Raw genomic sequence first — 20596 nt, forward strand, 5'->3', positions numbered from 1 at the left:
TTTTTTTGTAGTATCTTTGTCTGGTTTTGGTATCAGGGTGATTGATGGTGGCCTCATAGAATCAGCTTGGGATTGTTCCTGCACAATTTTTTGGGAGAGTTTGAGAAGCATGGGTGTTAGCTCTTCTCTAAATGTTTGATAGAATACACCTTTATGCCATCTGGTCCTGGATTTTTGTTTGTTGGAAGATTTTTAATCACAGTTTCAATTTCATTACTTGTGATTGGTCTGTTCATATTTTATATTTCTTCCTGGTTCAGTCTTGGAAGGTTATACCTTTCTAAGAATTTGTCCATTTCTTCCAGATTGTCCATTTTTTTGGTATAGAGTTGCTTGTAGTAGTCTCATAGGATGCTTTGCATTTCTTCGGTGTCTGTTGTAACTTCTCTTTTTCATTTCTAATTTTATTGATTTGAGTCCTCTTCCTCTTTTTCTTGGTGAGTCTGGCTAATGGTTTATCAATATTATCTTCTCAAAGAACCAGCTTTTACTTTTATTGATCTTTGCTATTGTCTTCTTTGTTTCTATTTCATTTATTTCTGCTCTGATCTTTATGATTTCTTTCCTTCTGCTAACTTTGGGTTTTGTTTGTTCTACTTTCTCTAGTTCCTTTAGGTGTAAGGTTAGATCGTTTATTTGAGATTTTTCTTGTTTCTTGAGGTAGGCTTGTATAGCTATAAACTTCCCTCTTAGAACTGCTTTTGCTGCATCCCATAGGTTTTGGATCATCGTGTTTTCATTGTCATTTGTCCCTATGTATTTTTTCATTTCCTCTTTGATTTCTTCAGTGATCTCTTAGTTATTTAGTAATGTACTGTTTAGCCTCCATGTGTTTGTGTTTTTACGTTTTTTTCCCTGTAACTGATTTCTAATCTCATAGTGTTGTGGTCGGAAAAGATGCTTGATATGATTTCAATTTTCTTAAATTTACTGAGGCTTCATTTGTGACCCAAGATGTGATCTATCCTGGAGAATGTTCCATGCGCACTTGAGTAGAAAGTGTAATCTGCTGTTTTGGATGGAATGTCATGTAAATGTCAATTAAATCTATCTGGTCTATTGTGTCATTTAAAGCTTGTGATTCCTTATTTATTTTCATTTTGGATGATCTGTCCATTGGTGTAAGTGAGGTGTTAAAGTCCCCCACTATTATTCTGTTACTGTCGATTTCCTCTTTTAGAGCTGTTAGCAGTTGCCTTATGTATTGAGGTGCACCTATGTTGTGTGCATATATATTTATAATTGTTATATCTTCTTCTTGGATTGATCCCTTGATCATTATATAGTGTCCTTCCTTGTCTCTTGGAACATTCTTTATTTTAAAGTCTATTTTATCTGATATGAGTATCACTACTCCAGCTTTCTTTTGATTTCCATTTGCATGGAATATCTTTTTCCATCCCTTCATTTTCAGTCTGTATGTGGCCCCAGGTCTGAAGTGGGTCTCCTGTAGACAGCATATATATGGGTCTTATTTTTGTATCCATTCAGCAAGCCTGTGTCTTTTGGTTGGAGCATTTAATCCATTCATGTTTAAGGTTATTATCGATATGTATGTTCCTATAACCATTTTCTTAATTGTTTTGGGTTTGTTTTTGTAGGTCCTTTTCTTCTCTTGTGTTTTCTACTTAGAGAAGTTCCTTTAGCATTTGTTGTAGAGCTGGTTTTGTGGTACTGAAATCTCTTTGCTTTTGCTTGTCTGTAAAGCTTTTGATTTCTCCATCGAATCTGAATGGGATCCTTGCTGGGTAGAGTAATCTTGGTTGTAGGTTCTTCTGTTTCATCACTTTAAATATATCATGCCACTCCCTTCTGGCTTGTAGAGTTTCTGCTGTGAAATCAGCTGTTACCCTTATGGGAGTTCCCTTGTATGTTATTTGTCATTTTTCCCTTGCTGCTTTCAATAATTCTTCTTTGTCTTTAATTTTTGCCAATTTGACTACTATGTGTCTCGCCATGTTTCTCCTTGAGTTTATTGTGTATGGGACTCTCTATGCTTCCTGGACTTGGGTGGCTATTTCCTTTCCCATGTTAGGGAAGTTTGCGACTATAACCTCTTCAAATATTTTCTTGGGTCATTTCTCTCTCTCTTCTCCTTCTGGGACCCCTATAATGCAAATGTTGTTGTGTTTAATGTTGTCACAGAGGTCTCTTAGGCTGTCTTCATTTCTTTTCATTCTTTTTTCTTTACTCTGTTCAACAGCAGTGAATTCCATCATTCTGTCTTACAGGTCAGTTATCCGTTCTTCTGCCTCAGTTATTCTGCTATTGATTCCTTCTAGTGTAGTTTTCCTTTCAGTTATTGTATTGTTCATCTCTGTTTGTTTGTTCTTTAATTCTTCTAGGTCTTTGTTAAACATTTCTTGCATCTTCTCGATCTTTGCCTCCATTTTTTTCCCGAAGTCCTGGATCATCTTCACTATCATTATTCTGAATTCTTTTTCCTGATGATTCCCTATCTTCACTTCATTTAGTTGTTTTTCTGGGGGTTTTATCTTGTTCCTTCATCTGGTACATAGCCCTCTGCCTTTTCATTTTGTCTATCTTTCTGTGAATGTGGTTTTTGTTCCACTGGCTGCAGGATTATTGTTCTTCTTGCTTCTACTGTCTTCCCTCTGGTGTATGAGGCTCTCTAAGAGGCTTCTGCAAGTTTCCTGATGGGAGGGACTGGTGGTGGGTAGAGCTGGCTTTTGCTCTGGTGAGTAGTACTCAGTAAAACTTTAGTCCTCTTGACTGCTGATGGGTGGGGCTGGGTTCCCTCCCTGTTTGTTGTTTGGCCTGAGGCAACCCAACACTGGAGCCTACCTGGGCTCTTTGGTGGGGCTAATGGCGGACTCTGGGAGGGCTCATGCTAAGGAGTACTTCTCAGAACTTCTGCTGCCAGTGTCCTAGTCTCCATGGTGAGACACAGCCACCCACCGCCTCTGCAGGAGACCCTCCAACACTAGCAGGTAGGTCTGGTTCAGTCTCCTATGGGGTCACTGCTTTTTCCCCTGGGTCCCAATGCACACATTACTTTGTGTGTGCCCTCCAAGAATGGAGTCTCTGTTTCCCCCAGTCCTGTCAGAGTCCTGCAATCAAATCCCACTGTCCTTCAAAGTCTGATTCTCTAGGAATTTCTCCTCGTTTCTGGAACCCCAGGTTGGAAAGCCTGATGTGGGGCTCAGAACCTTCACTCCAATGGGTGGACTTCTGTGGTATAAGTGTTGTCCAGTCTGTGAGTCACCCACCCAGCAGTTATGGGATTTGATTTTACTGTGATTGTGCCCCTCCTACTGTCTCACTGTGGCTTCTCCTTTGTCTTTGGATGTGGGGTATCTTTTTTGGTGAGTTCCAGTGTCTTCCTGTCAATGACTGTTCAGCAGTTAGTTGTGATTCTGGTGTTCTCACAAGAGGGAGTGAGAGCACGTTCTTCTACTCCACCATCTTGGTTCAGGCTCAATAATTGGAAGTAATTGTTTTTAATAATGGCAAGGAACGTGAAACATAACATTCGGGAAAATGGTTAACTCTACAGTGGGCATAGCATTAGGTTGAGCTCTGGGTAGATCTGTGTTCCAGTTACTTCTATAATTCATAATCATCATATATGTGACATGCCACAAAAATATTATTTGAAGCATAAAATAATACATTAAAAACTTTAACATTCCTGCCTGACAAACTAACCCTAACTGCACCTTCTGGAGGAGGGACTTACTTGCTGATGTGTCAGCTAACTATCCCTGGTTTAATCAACTGCTCAGGGAGGAGGTGGGGTAATAAAGCAACCAGCTGCCGGTGGACGTAAGCAGTGAGGACTATGATAGACATGTGCACAGCAGGCATGACGGAAACAGGTCTCGGAGATGCCTCATTCTCCTGGAGGTGCTCAGGACTTCAGACACGTGGAGTTCAGGACAGTCAGGAAAGGACTCATGCATTATCGTGGGTGCATTATATAAGCCTCCCTATACAATAGGTATAAGTAATAGTTGTCTTCATGGAAATAACCTAAATGTCCATCGACAGAGGAATGGATAAAGAAGATGTGGTACACGTATACAGTGGAATATTACTCAGCCATAAAAAAGAATGAAATAATGCCATTTGCAGCTACATGGACGGACCTAGAGATGATCATACTAGGTGAAGTAAACCCGACAAAGACAAACATCATATGATAGTGCTCCTATGTGGAATCTAAAATATGATGCAAATGAACCTATGAAACAGAATCACTGACACAGAGAACAGACTGGTGGTTGTCAATGGGGAGGGGTTTGGGGGAGGGAGGGAATGGGAAGTTGGGGTTAGCAGACGTAAGCTTTTATATATAGAATGGATAAAAGACAAGGTCCTAGTGTATAGCACAGGGAACTATATTCAATATCCTATGATAAACCATATGGAAAAGAATATATATAAAAAAAGATTGTGTGTATATATATATGTATAACTGAATCAATTTGTTGTATAGCAGTAATTATCACAACATTGTAAATCAACTATACTTCAACAAAAAAAGAAAAAAGTAATAGCTGTCTTGAAGAGTTGTTCTGAGACTCATATGTTGCAAAAATTACTTAGCACAGCATAAACACTTAACAAATGTTTCTTTAACTTTTCAAGCCCAAGTCTAAGGGATAGTTAATTGTTCTGTCCAGTTCTGTACTCAGTTTGATGGATATGTAACAACTGTGCTTTAACTCACATAGAATACAATGCAACTGGGGGACTTCCCGGGTGGCGCAGTGGTTGAGAGTCTGCCTGCCAATGCAGGGGACACGGGTTTGTGCCCCAGTCCGGGAAGATCCCACATGCTGCGGAGCGGCTAGGTCCGTGAGCCATGGCCGCTGAGCCTGCGCGTCCGGAGCCTGTGCTCCACAACGGGAGAGGCCACAACAGTGAGAGGCCCGCGTACCGCAAAAAAAAAAAAAAAAAAAAAAAAAAATGTAATTGGGAAGTACTGCACTCATCGAGCTTCTACTTTTATTGGCCATTGACGTGGGACAATGGAGCTCATGTCCTCCTGTGATCAAGTACTATGTTGTTAAGGCCATGGCATCATAATAGGCTCTGAGAAGTAGATCAGTAATGCTTTCCTCAAGTGCAATTTGTCTTCTTGTGTGACATTAGTGTTCCTATCAATGGATATTGAGTACTGGGTAGAAAAAGACACAGCACTCACCATAAGTGAGTGAGAATCAAATGGAACAGACTCTGAATTTAATACTGAATAAGTTTCCTAATAAAATTTGTGTATATAAAGATGCTCAAAAGCACAGTAGTGGGCTCTGTATGTTATGAGAGACAGGCACTCTCATCCGAATGCAAAATGAACTTATTTACAAACCAGAAACAGACTCACAAACATAGAAAAAAAACTTACGGTTACCAAAGGGGAAGGGGGGAAGTGATAAATTAGAAGTTTGGGGTTAAAATATACCACCACTAAATATGAAATAGATAGCCAACAAGGACCTACTGTATAGCACAGGAAACTATACTCAATATCTTGTAATAACCTAGAATGGAAACGAATCTAGGAACAAAAAAGATACAGATATATGGCTCACTTTGCCGTACACCTAAAACTAACACAACATTGTAAATCAACTATATCTCAATAAAAAATTTTTTTAAATGCAAGCTGAAAGCTGAAGGACATTATCACAACTAAAATTATAAAAGCAGGTAGACCATGAATTAATTTTTATTGGAGGACCTCCTTACTGGTGGTATGTAGCATCTTTAAACATCATTTGATACAAGGTAATGTTATTTGTTAAAAATTTTAACCCATCTATTCATTATTTTCCCCATCTTCCACCCGCTGCATCTTGTTCCCTAGCAATGGCACCAGCTGTCACCAGCCGATATCGCAGCTTTGTGATTCCAGTATTTTTGTATTCAGTATACAGATTGCACTGGTGTAAGGAGATTAACATGACCATTTTAGAAACATCAGATGCTGTAATTCTGATAAGAGTTGTTTGAAAGACAATAACAAAGATGCAAAGGAGAAGACTAAACTAAATAATTGAAATCTACTTTTCCAAGATTACATAACCCCACAAAAAATAAATTAAAAGATCTATCTACCTACCTATCTCTATATTAGGGAAAATGTGCTTTATTTAAGTTTCTAATAATAGCAAATGTTTATATAGCTCTTACTGTATGCAAGGCACTGACCTAAATGCTTTATGTATGATGACCCCTTTAATCATAAAAAAAAAGACTATGAGTTAGTGCTATTAATATTATCACCCTATTGTGCAGATGAAGAAACAGGCACGGAAACAATAAATAATGTGCTAATTAGGACGCCAGCTGGGCAGTGGTAGAGCTGGGATTTGAGCCCAGGTAGTCTGGCTTCGAAGGTCATGTTAACAACTTTCTAAGATTCCCCCTCAAGTCTGTTTTAAGGTGCCATTGTTGAATGCATCTCATAGTAGGTCACAGTCAAAATCACTTAATTATAAACTAGAATATGTGAAGCTGAGGTCTTATATTTTGAAGGCTAAATTCTAGTAACTCAAAGTTTTGACAATTTCAATATATATTTGGTATGCATTATTTAAACTATAAGGGAAATATGAGCATGTATAGTCCAATACCCCAGTACCTTGAAGATCAATCAAAGTTTAAACACACACACACACACACACACACACACACACACACACACGGATGCATTTAGAAAGATATCAGAACATTTTTTTTTTTGTCCTAATGACTAAGAGCTGCTACTGGTGATTAGTTGGTGAGCCTCAAGGACACTATGCATTTTGCTCTTGCAAGATAGTCCCACGTGGCAAAGAACCATCAGGACCAAAATGCCAAGAGTGTCCCATTAAGAAAGCTGAACTGGCATACTTCCCTTTAAAGGAGGTTTACATTGTCTGAAGTGAGCTTGTCCACTTTGCGGGAAAGCTGGCACAGATGAAATTATTAAAAGATACATTTACATCAAGATATATTTAATATATAAGAATAAAGACTATAAAAAGGCTTTGAATCTGTTTCACAGGAATATTAAATTCTTCCAATTTTCTCTGACTTGGAAAGTAGCTGCCATGACCTGGCCCACTGAGGTTATTCACCCTGCATTCCAACAGAATGTTCCTGAAGTTAAAATGTCCATCATGGCTTGACTTCAATGCAAACTGAGACAGCTATTATAATGCCCTTCATTCCCTAAGAATGTGTACCTGCTCTTATTGAAAGGCAGAGCAAACTGTCATAAATGCTGAATGATTTTGGTTCGTGGAGTCAGTTTATTTTACCATTGAAAAATAGACAATGAGAAATGTGGCATGACTTGGGAAAATTAAGAAACTTTTCGGTCAAACAAGGGATAAAGGCTGATTTTACCATTTTCTAAAAGGAAATTTCTTAATTTCATAAGCTCTTATTTCTTGACTCTAAAAATTGGGATGCTATCACCCCTTGCACCTTCTACCCCATAAAGTTGGGGTAAAGACTGAATTTCAAATTCCTCATGAAAACAGTTTTTTGGACTATGGCACAATATTAAAACCACCACCGATGGAATAAATAACAGAGCACGTGATTCTTTACCCCTAGTAAGAGTAGAGGGGTAAAAAGAGAACTTTCATTACTTTTTCTTACTTCTCCTTAGTCATGACCTCTGAATACCTTTGGCAAAATTAAGGGAAGGAATATTAATTAAGTAACCAAGTGAGAAAACTTAATGTGCTTTGTCACGCTTTATAATGTACCTAATGAGCTATATGAGACAGTGATGGTGCTAAAGGAATAACACACCCATGTGTGTGTTTGTGTGTGTGTGTGTGTGTGTGTGTGTGTGAAGGACTCTTCCCAGACCCTTGTCAAAGAGGAAAGGTCACACTACCCACTAGGCTGGGGGCTCTCTCAGCAAGACGGTCTTTAGATCTGGGCAACTAGAAGGCACTCATATCTATGTGTGTACAAACTGATTAATTCTAAAAAGCCAAATCACCTTACTTTCAGACAACATAAGAAAATTTCCGAATCTCTAAGTTAATGTGACTATATTTCAGGCTCCAACCCCTCAAATCTCCTTCCAGTTTTACTCGTGTTTGGATAAATCCTTTCTCTATTTCAATTCTAACACTATCTTAATTAACTTCTAAAAATCCTTGTTTTGGGAACTCCCTGGTGGTCCAGTGGTTGAGAATCCATGCTTCCACTGCAGGGAGCACGGGTTCGATCCCTGGTTGGGGAACTAGGATCCCGCATGCCGCGAGGCGCGGCCAATAAAATAAAATAAAATAAAAATCCCTGTTTTGCTCCTGTATCTCGGGGAGTGGCATACATGCAGCTTGGTTATCTTTTGCAAAGCTGTAGTTAATCTCTCTCAACACTCTGACATTTATCATGAGATAATATCCTTCCTGTAATGAATGGTCAAAACCTTGGGCTATTTTTGAGTTTTCGCTGCAATCAAGCACCAAGTTGCATGTATTTTACCTCTGCAATATCACTGTGCACTCCCTTTCACCTCTGTTTTCCTAGTTTAGGTTCTAATTACTTATATTTTAGACTATTATAATAATCTCTCAAGTTTTAACATGAAAATTTAGCAACTAATTATTGAGAACTTACTCCAAACATCTACTAAGTACTAGCGACTCCAAGAAATGGTCTTTGCTCTCATAAAGAATATGATAGAAGGAACAAAAGCACAGGCAAAGGCCTCGATTCTATGCATTTTGTAGAACATGCTGTGAAAGGAATCTTCCTTTAAACACAACACGACCCACATCACCCCACGCACCCAGCCAGAGGAGGAAAGTGCTCGCACAGAGCACTGCCCATGCCTGGGCTCCAGCTGTATTCCCATCGTGTTTTCCCTACATTGCCTAACATGCATCTGGAAGTCCAAACACCTGAATGAATGCTTCAAGTTTCATCGTGCTTTTCAAGACTGTAATCCTAATTAATCTTAGTAATCTCTTTGTATTAAATGATAGGGCATTGCAGTGATGGGGACCTTAGAATCTATTCTAAGGCTATCACCTTACAGACTCTGAGAAGTGATTTCCTCAACTAGTGACAGAACGGGGACATACACTGGGCTCTAACTTCTCACTGGAGATCTCTTCCCACGACACCAGGATCTCCCGTGACAGGGTTGGGGGGTGGGGGGAAATTAGATGCTCTATTAAGTGTATGGGCCAATGGTCAGGACATTCAGCATCCTGATGTACTGTAAGGAGGCAGAGAAAATGCAGAGACTCCCTTAGCTCCAACCATTGGTGCAGCTCCCAGTCTCTGGTGGAGAAAAATCCCTTCGAAGAAGACAGAAACAAGAAGGATATCATATTAAAGATGTGAATGGGGCTTCTTAGGAAGTAAGAGAGTAAAGCTGTGGGGGGCTAGAACCTCAAGCCGGAGTAACTCCTGGGGTGTTTCTCTCCCGCTCCCAGAATCCCTCTTACTTTGTCCACAGGCTCCAGGGACTACAATGTTCAGCCTCCCTTCCCACTGTGTGCAACAATCTACTGCAGATCAGGTGGATTTCATAGCACCTCTAGGGCATTAGGGAACTGGATCTAGCTTCCTTATTCTTTTATCCAGAAAGTAAGTAGTATGGTCCTTCAGAACCTTTCTGAAACACTTTTATGCAGATGAATAAGGGAAGCTGTGAGGGAAAAAAAAATTCATTGTGGATACCTGCCTTAGTAAAGTTAGTATATCTACAGTAAATGGTACATCTGATGTCCTGAAGGGGGAGTAATCTACACTTAGAGGAAAGCCCAGATTTGGTCTATCCTCCAAACTCCATCATAAGAACCCAAGTGAAGCTCCTGGGGGACAGCTGTCCTGGGCAGGGGTCGGGGGCAGGGTGCAGGAGAGGACTCAAGGATGTTCCCTGGGACAGGGACAGGAGCCCTGAGGTTGCGGAGTAGGTGCAATGGAGGGGGAGTGACACAGATACACATGGTTCCCTCCCTTCTGCCCTTTCTTCTCATCACTGAGATCGACCTCTGCAGACCCCTCAGTAGATGGAGATCGGGGGTAAGATGAAAAGTAACCTGGGTAAGAACACAGGTCACAGCAGAATACAGGCAAGAAGAAAAAAGAAAGAGAAAGGAAGATAGAAGAAATGCAAGCCAGAAATAGCAAGGAAGAAAGGGCTGTGAAGGATGAGTACACGTACAAGGCATCTAAAGCCAGGGAACTACCTGGTCATTACGAAACTAAAAATACTGGTGCCACATGTGTCCTTCAGCCATTTCCTAAGAAGGTCCTCATTTTTCTTTAGCACCAGAAGCTGGCCGAGGACCACATAGCTCCCCCTACCCGGTCTGTTTCATGCTCTTTGGCCCTCTTTTGGGCAGGACAGTCACTGTCTCTGTAAAGTTTTTTTAATCAATAAAGTCAGTGGCCTTTAAAAAAAAATAAATACTGGGGCTCCACTGAGCCACGTAAAAAACGACCTTGATTCTTGACTTTGCAATGACTGTGGCTAGTTCTTCCAAGCATAGTCAAGTCTCAATAGCATTAGATAGTTAGCATATTTCAGCAGCAAAATGTTAACACAATGTTAGAAAAAAAGTTAGGCTTACATCTTGCCCATTAACTCCGGCCAAACCTGGATCTCCTTTTTCTCCTTGGGCACCCTAGAAAGAAACAATTTATACAATGAAAAATGTTGCAACTGAAAACCTTTACTAAGAAAAAACAAGGGAGTTGCATTGTTTGGCTATTTATAACAACATGATTACTTCACTAATCTCTTGAAAGAAACATTTATTAAAAAACAATTCTGAGTCCTAAAACCGAAGAGAAGTTTAAAGGTTCAAAAAAAGCCACATAAAAATGATTAAAGAGTATAAATAGAACAAGGATTATTTATTTTTTTCTATAAGCAACAAAGAATTTCCTGGAGGGCAATTTGGCAATATATATCAAGTGTCTTAAATCTGCTCATGTCATTGGGCCCAGTGATTTTGCTGCTAAGAATGTATCCTAAGGAAATAATCAGAGATGAAAAGTTTTAGGCAGTAAGATGTAGAGTACGATGCTATTTATAGTAGTAAAAAGAGAAACATACTAAATGTCCAATAATAGGGAACTGGATAGATAAATTATGGTATATAGATACAGTGGAATAAGCTGCAACCATTAAAATCATGTTTATGAATTTTATTTTATACTATAGGAAAGCTCTCACAATATAAAAAAGTAAGATACAAGTATTTGATTACCAAATTTAGTGAATAAATGTTAATCAATATCTATTTTTATTACTGTAAAGTTACAAATGTTCAAAATGGCCACTAATACCATTGTTGATGACACATCTCATAGCTCCATATATTTTTGTCTGATTACTATCTGAAAAGTATATACTTTTATTGGTTCACCCTGCATAGCTATAGTATAATTCAAAAACTTAAAAAGAAATGCTTGTCTACCTGAACATCCACCTACCTACCTGTGTATAAATCTACCTATGGGTCTTAGAAACACTATTGGAAGAAAACAAATCAGAAAAATAAAAATAAATAATCTATGCATGCTGTGACTATGGACGATTTTATTTCCTTCAGTATACTCTTCACTGTTTTTCAATTTTTAAACAATAAACATGTATTATTTGTATAATATGTAAAGTGTTTAAAAATAAAAGATATATTAGGTGTAGAAAGAACTCATTCAAGTTCCAAGTGGATCACACATCACTCTGTGTGTGTATAGTAGTAATAGTAGTAGTAGTAGTTATCTCTCTCTGCTTTGTGCCACTAGGGTGATTTTATTCCCTTCTTTATATATTCCTTTGCTCTTCATTTTTTAAGGCAATAAACATTATTATTTTTATTTGCAAAAAAGAAAAGCAAGCACCTCCTGGGCCAAGACGGTGGAGTAGGAACATGAGCTCACCTCCTCTCCTGGGTACAACAAATTTACAACTATTTATAGAGCACCTACCAATGAAGACTAGCAGAAGGGGTCTTCTACAACTAAAGATATAGAGAAGGAACCACAACAAGACAGATAGAAGGGGTGGAGACCCAGACCCATACCCCTGGGTAAGTGACCCACAAATGGGAGAATAATTACAATTACAGAGATTCTTCCCAAGGAGCAAGGGGTCTGAGCCCCACGTTGGGCTCCCCAGCCTGGTGGTCCTGCACTGGGAGGACGAGCCCCAGAACATCTGGCTTTGAAGGACAGTGGGGATCACATTGGGAGAGCCATGGGGGCTGTGGGAAATAGAGACTCCACTCTTAAAGGGTGCACACAAAATCTCACATGATCTGGGACCCAGGACAGAAGCAGTAACTTGAAAGGACCCTGGGTCAGACCCACCTGCTGATCTTGAAGAGTCTCTCAGAGGAGAAGGAGGCAAGTGGAGCTCACCCTGGGGACACAGACATCAGCAGCAGCCATTTGGGGGAGCTCATTCTACCATGATGACACTGGCACTGGGAAGCACAACTGTGGAATCCTCCTCCTAGCTTATTAGCCCCAGGACCCAGACCCACACTGGCTCAACAGCCTGTAGGTGCTAGTGCTGGGACATCTCAGGACAAGCAACTAACTGGGTGGGGGCAAAGCTCACCAGCAAGCAGGCTGCCTTAAGACCCCCTGAGCCCACAGCTGCCCCTGGATACATCCCTGCCCACCAGAGGGCCGAAGATCCAGCTCCACACACCAGTGTGCAGGCACTAGACCTGGGACTCCCAGGGCCCTGCAGCCAGAGACCTGGGGCCTGGCCCCGCCTACCAGCCAGCCTGCTCTAGCTTCAGGACCAGCCTCACCCACCAGTGGGCAGACACCAGTTACAGGACACCCTGGGATCCAACCCCACTCACCAGCAGGCCAACACCAGCTGTGAGACACCATGGGCCACTCAGCCAGCTGCCCCAGGATCTGACTCCACTCACCAGCAGGCTGAAACAAGCTTCAGGACACCCCAGACCCTAAAGCCAGCTGTGCCAGGAATTGGCCCACTCTGGGACGCCTGGGCTCTGCACTCGGCCTGCCAGTGGGCAAGACAAGGGTATGGGATTAAGAGATACAAACTACTATGGGTAAAACAGAAAAGCAACAAGAATATAGTGTACAGTACAGGGAAATATAGCTCTTGTTTTGTAATAACTTTAAGGAGAATATAATCTGTAAAAACACTGCATCACTATGTTGTACACCTGAAACTAATATAATATTGTAAATCAACTATACTTCTATTAACAAAAAGGAAAGCTGGGGTGGCAATAATTTTTCAGACAAAATAGACTTTAAAGTTATAAACAAGAGACAAAGAAGGACATTACTTAATGATCAAGGGATCAATCAAAGAAGAAGATATAACAATTGTAAATATATATGAACTCAACATAAGAACACCTATATACATAAAACAAATATTAACAGGCATAAAGGGAGAATTGTAACTAACACAATAATAGTAGGGGACATTAACACCCACTTACATCCATGGGCAGATCACCCAGACAGAAAACAATGAGGAAACACTGGCCTTAAATGACACATTAGATCAGATGAATTAAACAGATATATACAGGACATTCCATTCACCAAAAAAAGGAATACACATTATTTTCAAGTGCACATAGAACATTCTCCAGGATAAATCACATTCTAGGCCACAAAACAATAATTTTAAGAATGAAATTATATCAAGCATCTTTTCTGATGACAATAGTCTGAGACTAGAAATTAACTACAAGAAAAAAATACAAAGAAACCACAAACACGTAGAAGCGAAACAATATGCTACTAAACAACCAATGAATCACTGAAGAAATCAAAGAAGAAATGAAAAGATACATGGTGACAAATGAAAATGAAAACACAACAATCCAAAAATCTATGTGATGCAGCAAAAGCAGTTCTAATGGGGAAGTTTATAGTGATACAAGCCTACCTCAAGAAACAAGAAAAAGCTTAAATAAACAACCTAACCTTATACTAAAGGAACCGGAAAAAGAAAAATGATCAAAATCCAAAATTAGTAGAAGGAAATAAATCATAAAGATCAGAGGAGAAATAAATGAAATAGACACTAAAAATAATAGAAAATATCAATGAAATAAGAGCTGGTTCTTTGAAAAGATAAACAAAATTGATAAACCTTTGGCCAGACTCATTAAAAAAAACCCAAAAAGATGGAGGTTCTACATCAATAAAATCAGAAATGGAAAAGGAGAAGTTACAACCAACACCACAGAAATATAAATAGGATCATAAAAGATTACTATGAACAACTATATGCCAATAAAATGGAAAACCTAGAAGAAATGGACAAATTCCAAGAAATGTATAATCTCCCAAGACTGAACCTGGAAGAAATAGAAAATATGAACAGACCAATTACCAGTAATGAAATTGAATCAATAACAAAACAAAACAAAACTCAAGTCCAGAACCAAATGTCTTCACAGGTGAATGCTACCAAGCATTTAGAGAAGAGTTAACATCTATCCTTCTCAAACTATTCCAAAAACTTGTAGAGGAAGGAATGCTTCCAAACTCATTCTATAAAGCTAGCATCACCAGATAAAGATATCACAAAAAAGAAAGAAAACTACAGGCCAGTATCACTGATTTTAAAATCCTCAACAAAATATTAGCAAACTGAATCCAACCATAGATCAAAAGGATCATACATCATGATCAAGTGGGATTTATCGTAGATGCAAGGATGGTTCAGTATTTGCAAATCAGTGTGACACACCACATTAACAAATTGAAGAATAGAAATCATATAATCATCTCAATAGATGCAGAACAAATTTTTCAAATTCAACATCCATTTATGACAAAAACTCTCCACAAAGTGGGAATAGAGGGAACATATCTCAACATAATGAAGGTCATATATAATAGGCCCACAGCTCAAATCATACTCAACAGTGAAAAGCTGAAAACATTTCCTATAAGATAAGGAAAAAGCCAAGGATGTCTTCTATCACGACTTTTATTCAAGTAGTATCAGAAGTCCTACCCACAGCAATCAGACAGAAAAAGAAATACAATCATCCAAATTGGAAAGGAAGAAGTAAAACTGTCACTGTTTGCACATGACCTGATACTATACATAGAAAACCCTAAAGACACCACCAAAAAACTACTAGATCTCATCAATGAATTCAGTAAAATTTCAGGATACAAAATTAATACACAGAAAGCTGTTGCATTTCTATACACTAACAATAAACTATCAGAAAAAGAAATTAAGGAAACAATCTCATTTACAGTTGCAGCAGAAAGATTAGAATACCTAGGAATAAATATAACTAATGAGGTAAAAGACCTGTACTCTGAAAATTATAAGACACTGATGAAAGAAATTGAAGATGACACAAAGAGATGGAAAGATATACCACGTTCATGGATTGGTAAAGTTAATATTGTTAAAATGATCATACTACCCAAGACAATCTACAGATTCAATGCAATCTCTATCAAAATACCCAGGATATTTTTCACAGAACTAGAACACCTAACCCCTAAATTTATATGGGATTAGAAAAGACCCCAAATTGCCAAAGAAAGCTTCCAAAAAAGCAAAGCTACACATATCACATTCCCTGACTTCAGATTATACTACAAAGCTACAGTAATCAAAACAGCATGGCAATGGCACAAAAACGGACACACAGATCAATGGAACAGAACAAAAAGTCCAGAAACAAACCCACTAACCGATAGTCAATTAATCTATGACAAAGGAGGCAGGAATATACAAATGGAGAAAAGACAGTCTTATCAATAAGTGATGCTGGGAAACCTGGACAGCTATTGTATATGTAAAAGAATAAAGTTAGAACATTTTCTCACACCGTATAGAAAAATAAACTCAAAATGGATTAAAGACCTAAATGTAACTCTGGAAACCATAAAACTCCTAGAAGAAAACATAGGCAGATCACTGACATAAATAATAGCAATATCTGTATGGATCTGTCTCCTAAGGCAAAGGAAACAAAAGCAAGGGTAAACTAATTGGAACTAATTAAACTTAAAAACTTTTGCACAGCAACAAAAACAAAAAAAAACAACATAATGAATGGGAGAAAACATTTGCAAATGATATGACTGATACGGAGTTAACATCCAAAATACATAAACAGTTCATATAACTCAATATCAAATAAAAAAACAACCCAATTAAAAAATGGACAGAAGACTTGAATAGACATTTTTCCAAAGAAGACATACAGATGGCTGACAGGCAATGAAAAGATGTTCATCTTTCAATGAAAAGATGTTAGAAAAATGCAAATCAAAACTACAAACTTCTCACACCTGTAAGAAGAGCTATCATCTGAAAGACCACAAATAATAAATGTTGGCAAGGATGTGGAGAAAAGGGAGCCCTTGTACACTGTTGATGGGAATGTAAATTGGTGCAGTCACTGTGAAAAACAGTGACTGTATGGAGGTTCCTCAAAAAACTAAAAATAGAACTACCATATAAGCCAGCAATTCTACTCCTGAGCATATATCTAAAGAAAACAAAAACACTAATTTGAAAAGATGCATGCACCCCAATGTTCACAGCATTATTTGCAATAGCGGAGATATGGAAGCAACCTAAGTGTCCATGAACAGATGAACAGATATAGAAGATGTGGTGTACACACACACACACACACACACACACACACACACACACACACACTGGAATACTACTCAGCCATAAAAAAGAATGACATTTTGCCATTTGCAGCAATATGGAGAGGTCTGGAGGGCATTATACTTAGTTAAATAAGTCAGATGAAAGACAAATACTCTATGTTATCACCTATATCTGGAATCTAAAAAAATAAAATGAATGAATATAACAAAACAGAACTAGAAAACAAACTAATGGTTATCAGTGGAGAGAGAGAAGAAGTAAGGGCACCATAGGGCTATGGGATTAAGAAGTACCAACTACTATGTATAGAACAAATTAACTACAAAGATATATTATACAGCACAGGGATATATAGCCATTATTTTGTAATAACTTTAAATGGAGTATAATCTATAAAAATATTGAATCACTATGCTGTACACCTGAAACTAACATAATACTATAAATCAATTATACTTCAATAAAAAAAAGAAAAAAAGAAAAGCAAGCACCTGATTTTAAGAGATAATATTTTAAATATTTTACAAGTAGAAATACATATGTACAGTCCCAATTAAGTGCCAGCAGCACAAACCACCCCAAAATGTGCCACTCTGGCATGTGGACTGCATTGGGCTAAAGGCAATTAAGCCCCATAAGACTCCGGAACAGCTTTTTTCCCTCTGCCTTAATTGCCTAAAAGAATTTAATAGGGGGCTTGGCCCAGAAACAGAACTATTACCAGGGATAACTTTGTATCTAAAGAATTGTCTACATGATAGGCAAACATCTGCTTACCACACATATGCCCTTCTCATCCTTCGGTGAGTTGTCTTCCTCCCCTTGTAAGCCTGGCCCGTCCCACTCCTTAGGTCTGACGGCAGATAAACCTCAAGTGCCTGACTGCCTTTGGGTGTCATATTTTTATGGGGCTCTGGTACTAAAACTTTCTTTTTCTCCTGTTAGTCTATCATATGTCAATTTAATTATTAGACCAGTCAAAGAACCTAGAAGGGAAGAAGGGAAAAGTTTTCTAACCCTACGCAATCATCTAAGACCATGTGCTATTACCATATTGAAAACACAGGAAATGAAGTAAAAATAATTTGATTACTTGCGATACAAGAAATGCATATAATATATAGGATAAACAAAAGGCCACACAAACATATTCAGTGAAATACATTCAAGAAATAATGAAACTGAAGATGTTAAACTGGAAATGGAGGGTAAGGAGATGCTGCAGAGCTGGGCTCTCCAGGCTCGTAGCCGCTGGCCACACATGGCTATTTAATAAAATTTAAAATTCAGTTTTTCAGTTTCCCTAGCCACATTTCAAGTGCTCAGTAGTGCCGACTATATTGGACTGCGCAGGATAGAATATTTACATCACCACAGAAAATTCCACTGGACTGTACTAATCCAGAGAGTGGCATATATGACAGAAAGCGAAACAGAAATTAAGAGGTTCAGAAATACCCAGAAGAAAATATCTAGTAAGGGGATCCAAAACAACACAGTGTCTAGATATCGATATGAAATGTATTCCGCACAAGTTAACAGAATAAACTGAATTCTTTGACACAAGAAGACAAATATAATTCCATAGATAGCATCGACTTTCAGAATGTAACTAAAAATGAACACAGTCTTTATTCAAAATTAATGGTTCTCATAGACAGAAAGCATAAGCAACTCTAAATATTAAAGAGATATGTGTCTACAAGGAAACCTGCAACTTGTCAGTTATAAAAGTTAAATAATAACAACAATAATACAGAGAACAGAGCTGATAGTCTGATGGGGTTTATGCGGCATGGCAAGGGCACAAGAAATGTGGCAGATGGCTAAAGAAGAAACATGCCGCTTCAAATTGATCAGTGGCAAAAATCTGCAATCAATTTTAAAAAGTATTACTTTTAATATAAGAAGTAGGGACCATGGTGATCAAATAAGGTTCATTTTTAAAAAGTCATTTACTTTATTATTATCACTGTCACCAACCCTTCTATAATGTTTACTATGTGCCAAGCACTGCTTTAAGCATCCTGCAATTCTATGACAATCTGAGGTAAAGATACAATTATTACCCTCATTTTACAGGTAAGGGAACTGAAGACAGAGAGGTTAAGTAACTTGCCCAATGTCACACAACTTAAAAGGGGCAGGATCCTGATTCAACCCAGGCACTATGGCTCCACAATCTGTGCTCTAAAACTATTAAGCTCATTTGTTTTTAAAACAGACTGGGGATAAGCAAAAATACAATGCAGAAATCTGGTTTTCTGCAAATCAGGAGGCAAAGTCTCTGACAATGCCCCTCAGGGTAGGAAACAAATATCAGCCAGGTACTATCACTATTGATGAGCTTGTAACTGGCAGAGGACCTCCCAATCGATCTCTCTCTCTCTCTCTCTCTCTCTCTCTTTCTCTCCTCTCTCCTATCAAGTTCTCTTACTCTTGGCATCATTGACAATTCTTCCTTGCGAGGGCTCTCCTGTACATTATAGGATGTTTAGCATCATCCTGGCCTCTATTCACTAAAGGCCAGTAGCTAGCCTCTTCTGCGCCCTACCTACCTTCAGTCTTAGCAAATAAAATATCTCCAGATATTAAAATATCGCCAGATATTGCCAAATTTCCCATAGAGGGCAAAATTGTCTTCAGCTGAGAACCACTGATATATATTATGAACATTTTTTCATATTCATGATATGAAATGTTAGACTGAAACAATATGCTATATAAACACCATGGACTTTTATTAGGAGTAAGTGCGATCTTGCATTAAAGTGAATTCTGGATGGGTTAGATAGCCCACTTAAAAATAAAAATGTTAAAGGAGCAGAAGAAAATATAAGTGAAACATAGCTTAGAACTCAAAGTATAGAAACAAAAAAAAGAAATTCATAAAAAATAATACATTTGACAAAACACTAATTATAAACTTGTAAGGCAAAAACATAAACTAAACTAAAGGGCAAGTGACAAAATGGGGAAAAAAAGCATTATATGGTGGCTTAATGCTTAACATCATTAATACACAGAGCTTTTATCATTCATAAGAGAAAGAATAATATATCAACTGGTAATTGAGCAAAGGACACATCAGGCAATTACCCATGAGGAATACAAAAGAAATGCTAGATGACAATTACTAATATTTTAACTGGTATTAATTCATCAGGTTATATACTGGGACTAGGTGAGCTCTAAAGCTTCGTTATTGTAAATTCTATCATTCTTTGAAAGCAGTGGGAGTTCTATATCCAGATAGAAAAAAAAAAAGATATTCAAGCATTGCATACTTAAATCCCAAACAAAGTTGACAATAGTAACCAGCTGTTCCTTTTTTGTTCATTGAGAAGAAAATGATTGAAAACAAAACTACAGCATTAATAAGCCAGAATTAAAGAAAATTTATTTGACATCAGAGGTTGTTAGAGAGTAGTTGCATTTAGATTGTTTCTCAGTGTTAGGATAAATTCAAATGCAGAAGATTCAAAAACAAAACCAGTAGAACATCTCTGGAGATTTCTTTGAAAATACAATCATTCTAGTCTGACAAAACTTAAATGCAATCCCAACGAAAGGAAAGAGGATAAATGGAAATCAGATTACATTTAAGATTTTTCCCATACCCATTCTTTGATGAAACTATTTTCAAAACTATACCAAAATTTATGAAATAATGCCATTTGCAGCAACATGGATGGACCTAGATTATCATATTAAGTGAAGTAAGTCAGACAGAGAATGACAAGTATCATGTGATATCACTTATATGTGGAATTTTTTAAAATGATACAAATGAACTTATTTATGAAACAGAAACAGACTCACAGACATAGAAAACAAACTTACAGTTACCAGAGGGGATAGCAGGGGTGGGTACCGGGAGTAGATAAATTAGGAGTTTGGGATTAACATGTACACACTATTATGCATAAAACAGATAAACAACAGGGATCTACTGTATAGCACAGGGAACTATATTCAATGTCTTGT

General features: G+C 38.1%; 1 protein-coding gene across 1 annotated transcript in view; it reads right to left on the reverse strand.

Moving 5' to 3' along the window:
• The window catches only part of COL19A1 (collagen type XIX alpha 1 chain), a 352005-nt gene that overhangs the window by 200191 nt on the left and 131218 nt on the right, over positions 1-20596 (reverse strand). The window contains exon 11 of the mRNA XM_065888668.1: positions 10563-10616. Coding sequence (XP_065744740.1) covers positions 10563-10616 — 54 coding nt within the window. The remainder of the gene's footprint in view (positions 1-10562; positions 10617-20596) is intronic.

Source organism: Phocoena phocoena, chromosome 12 (assembly GCF_963924675.1).
Source record: "Phocoena phocoena chromosome 12, mPhoPho1.1, whole genome shotgun sequence".
Classification (NCBI taxonomy): domain Eukaryota; kingdom Metazoa; phylum Chordata; class Mammalia; order Artiodactyla; family Phocoenidae; genus Phocoena; species Phocoena phocoena.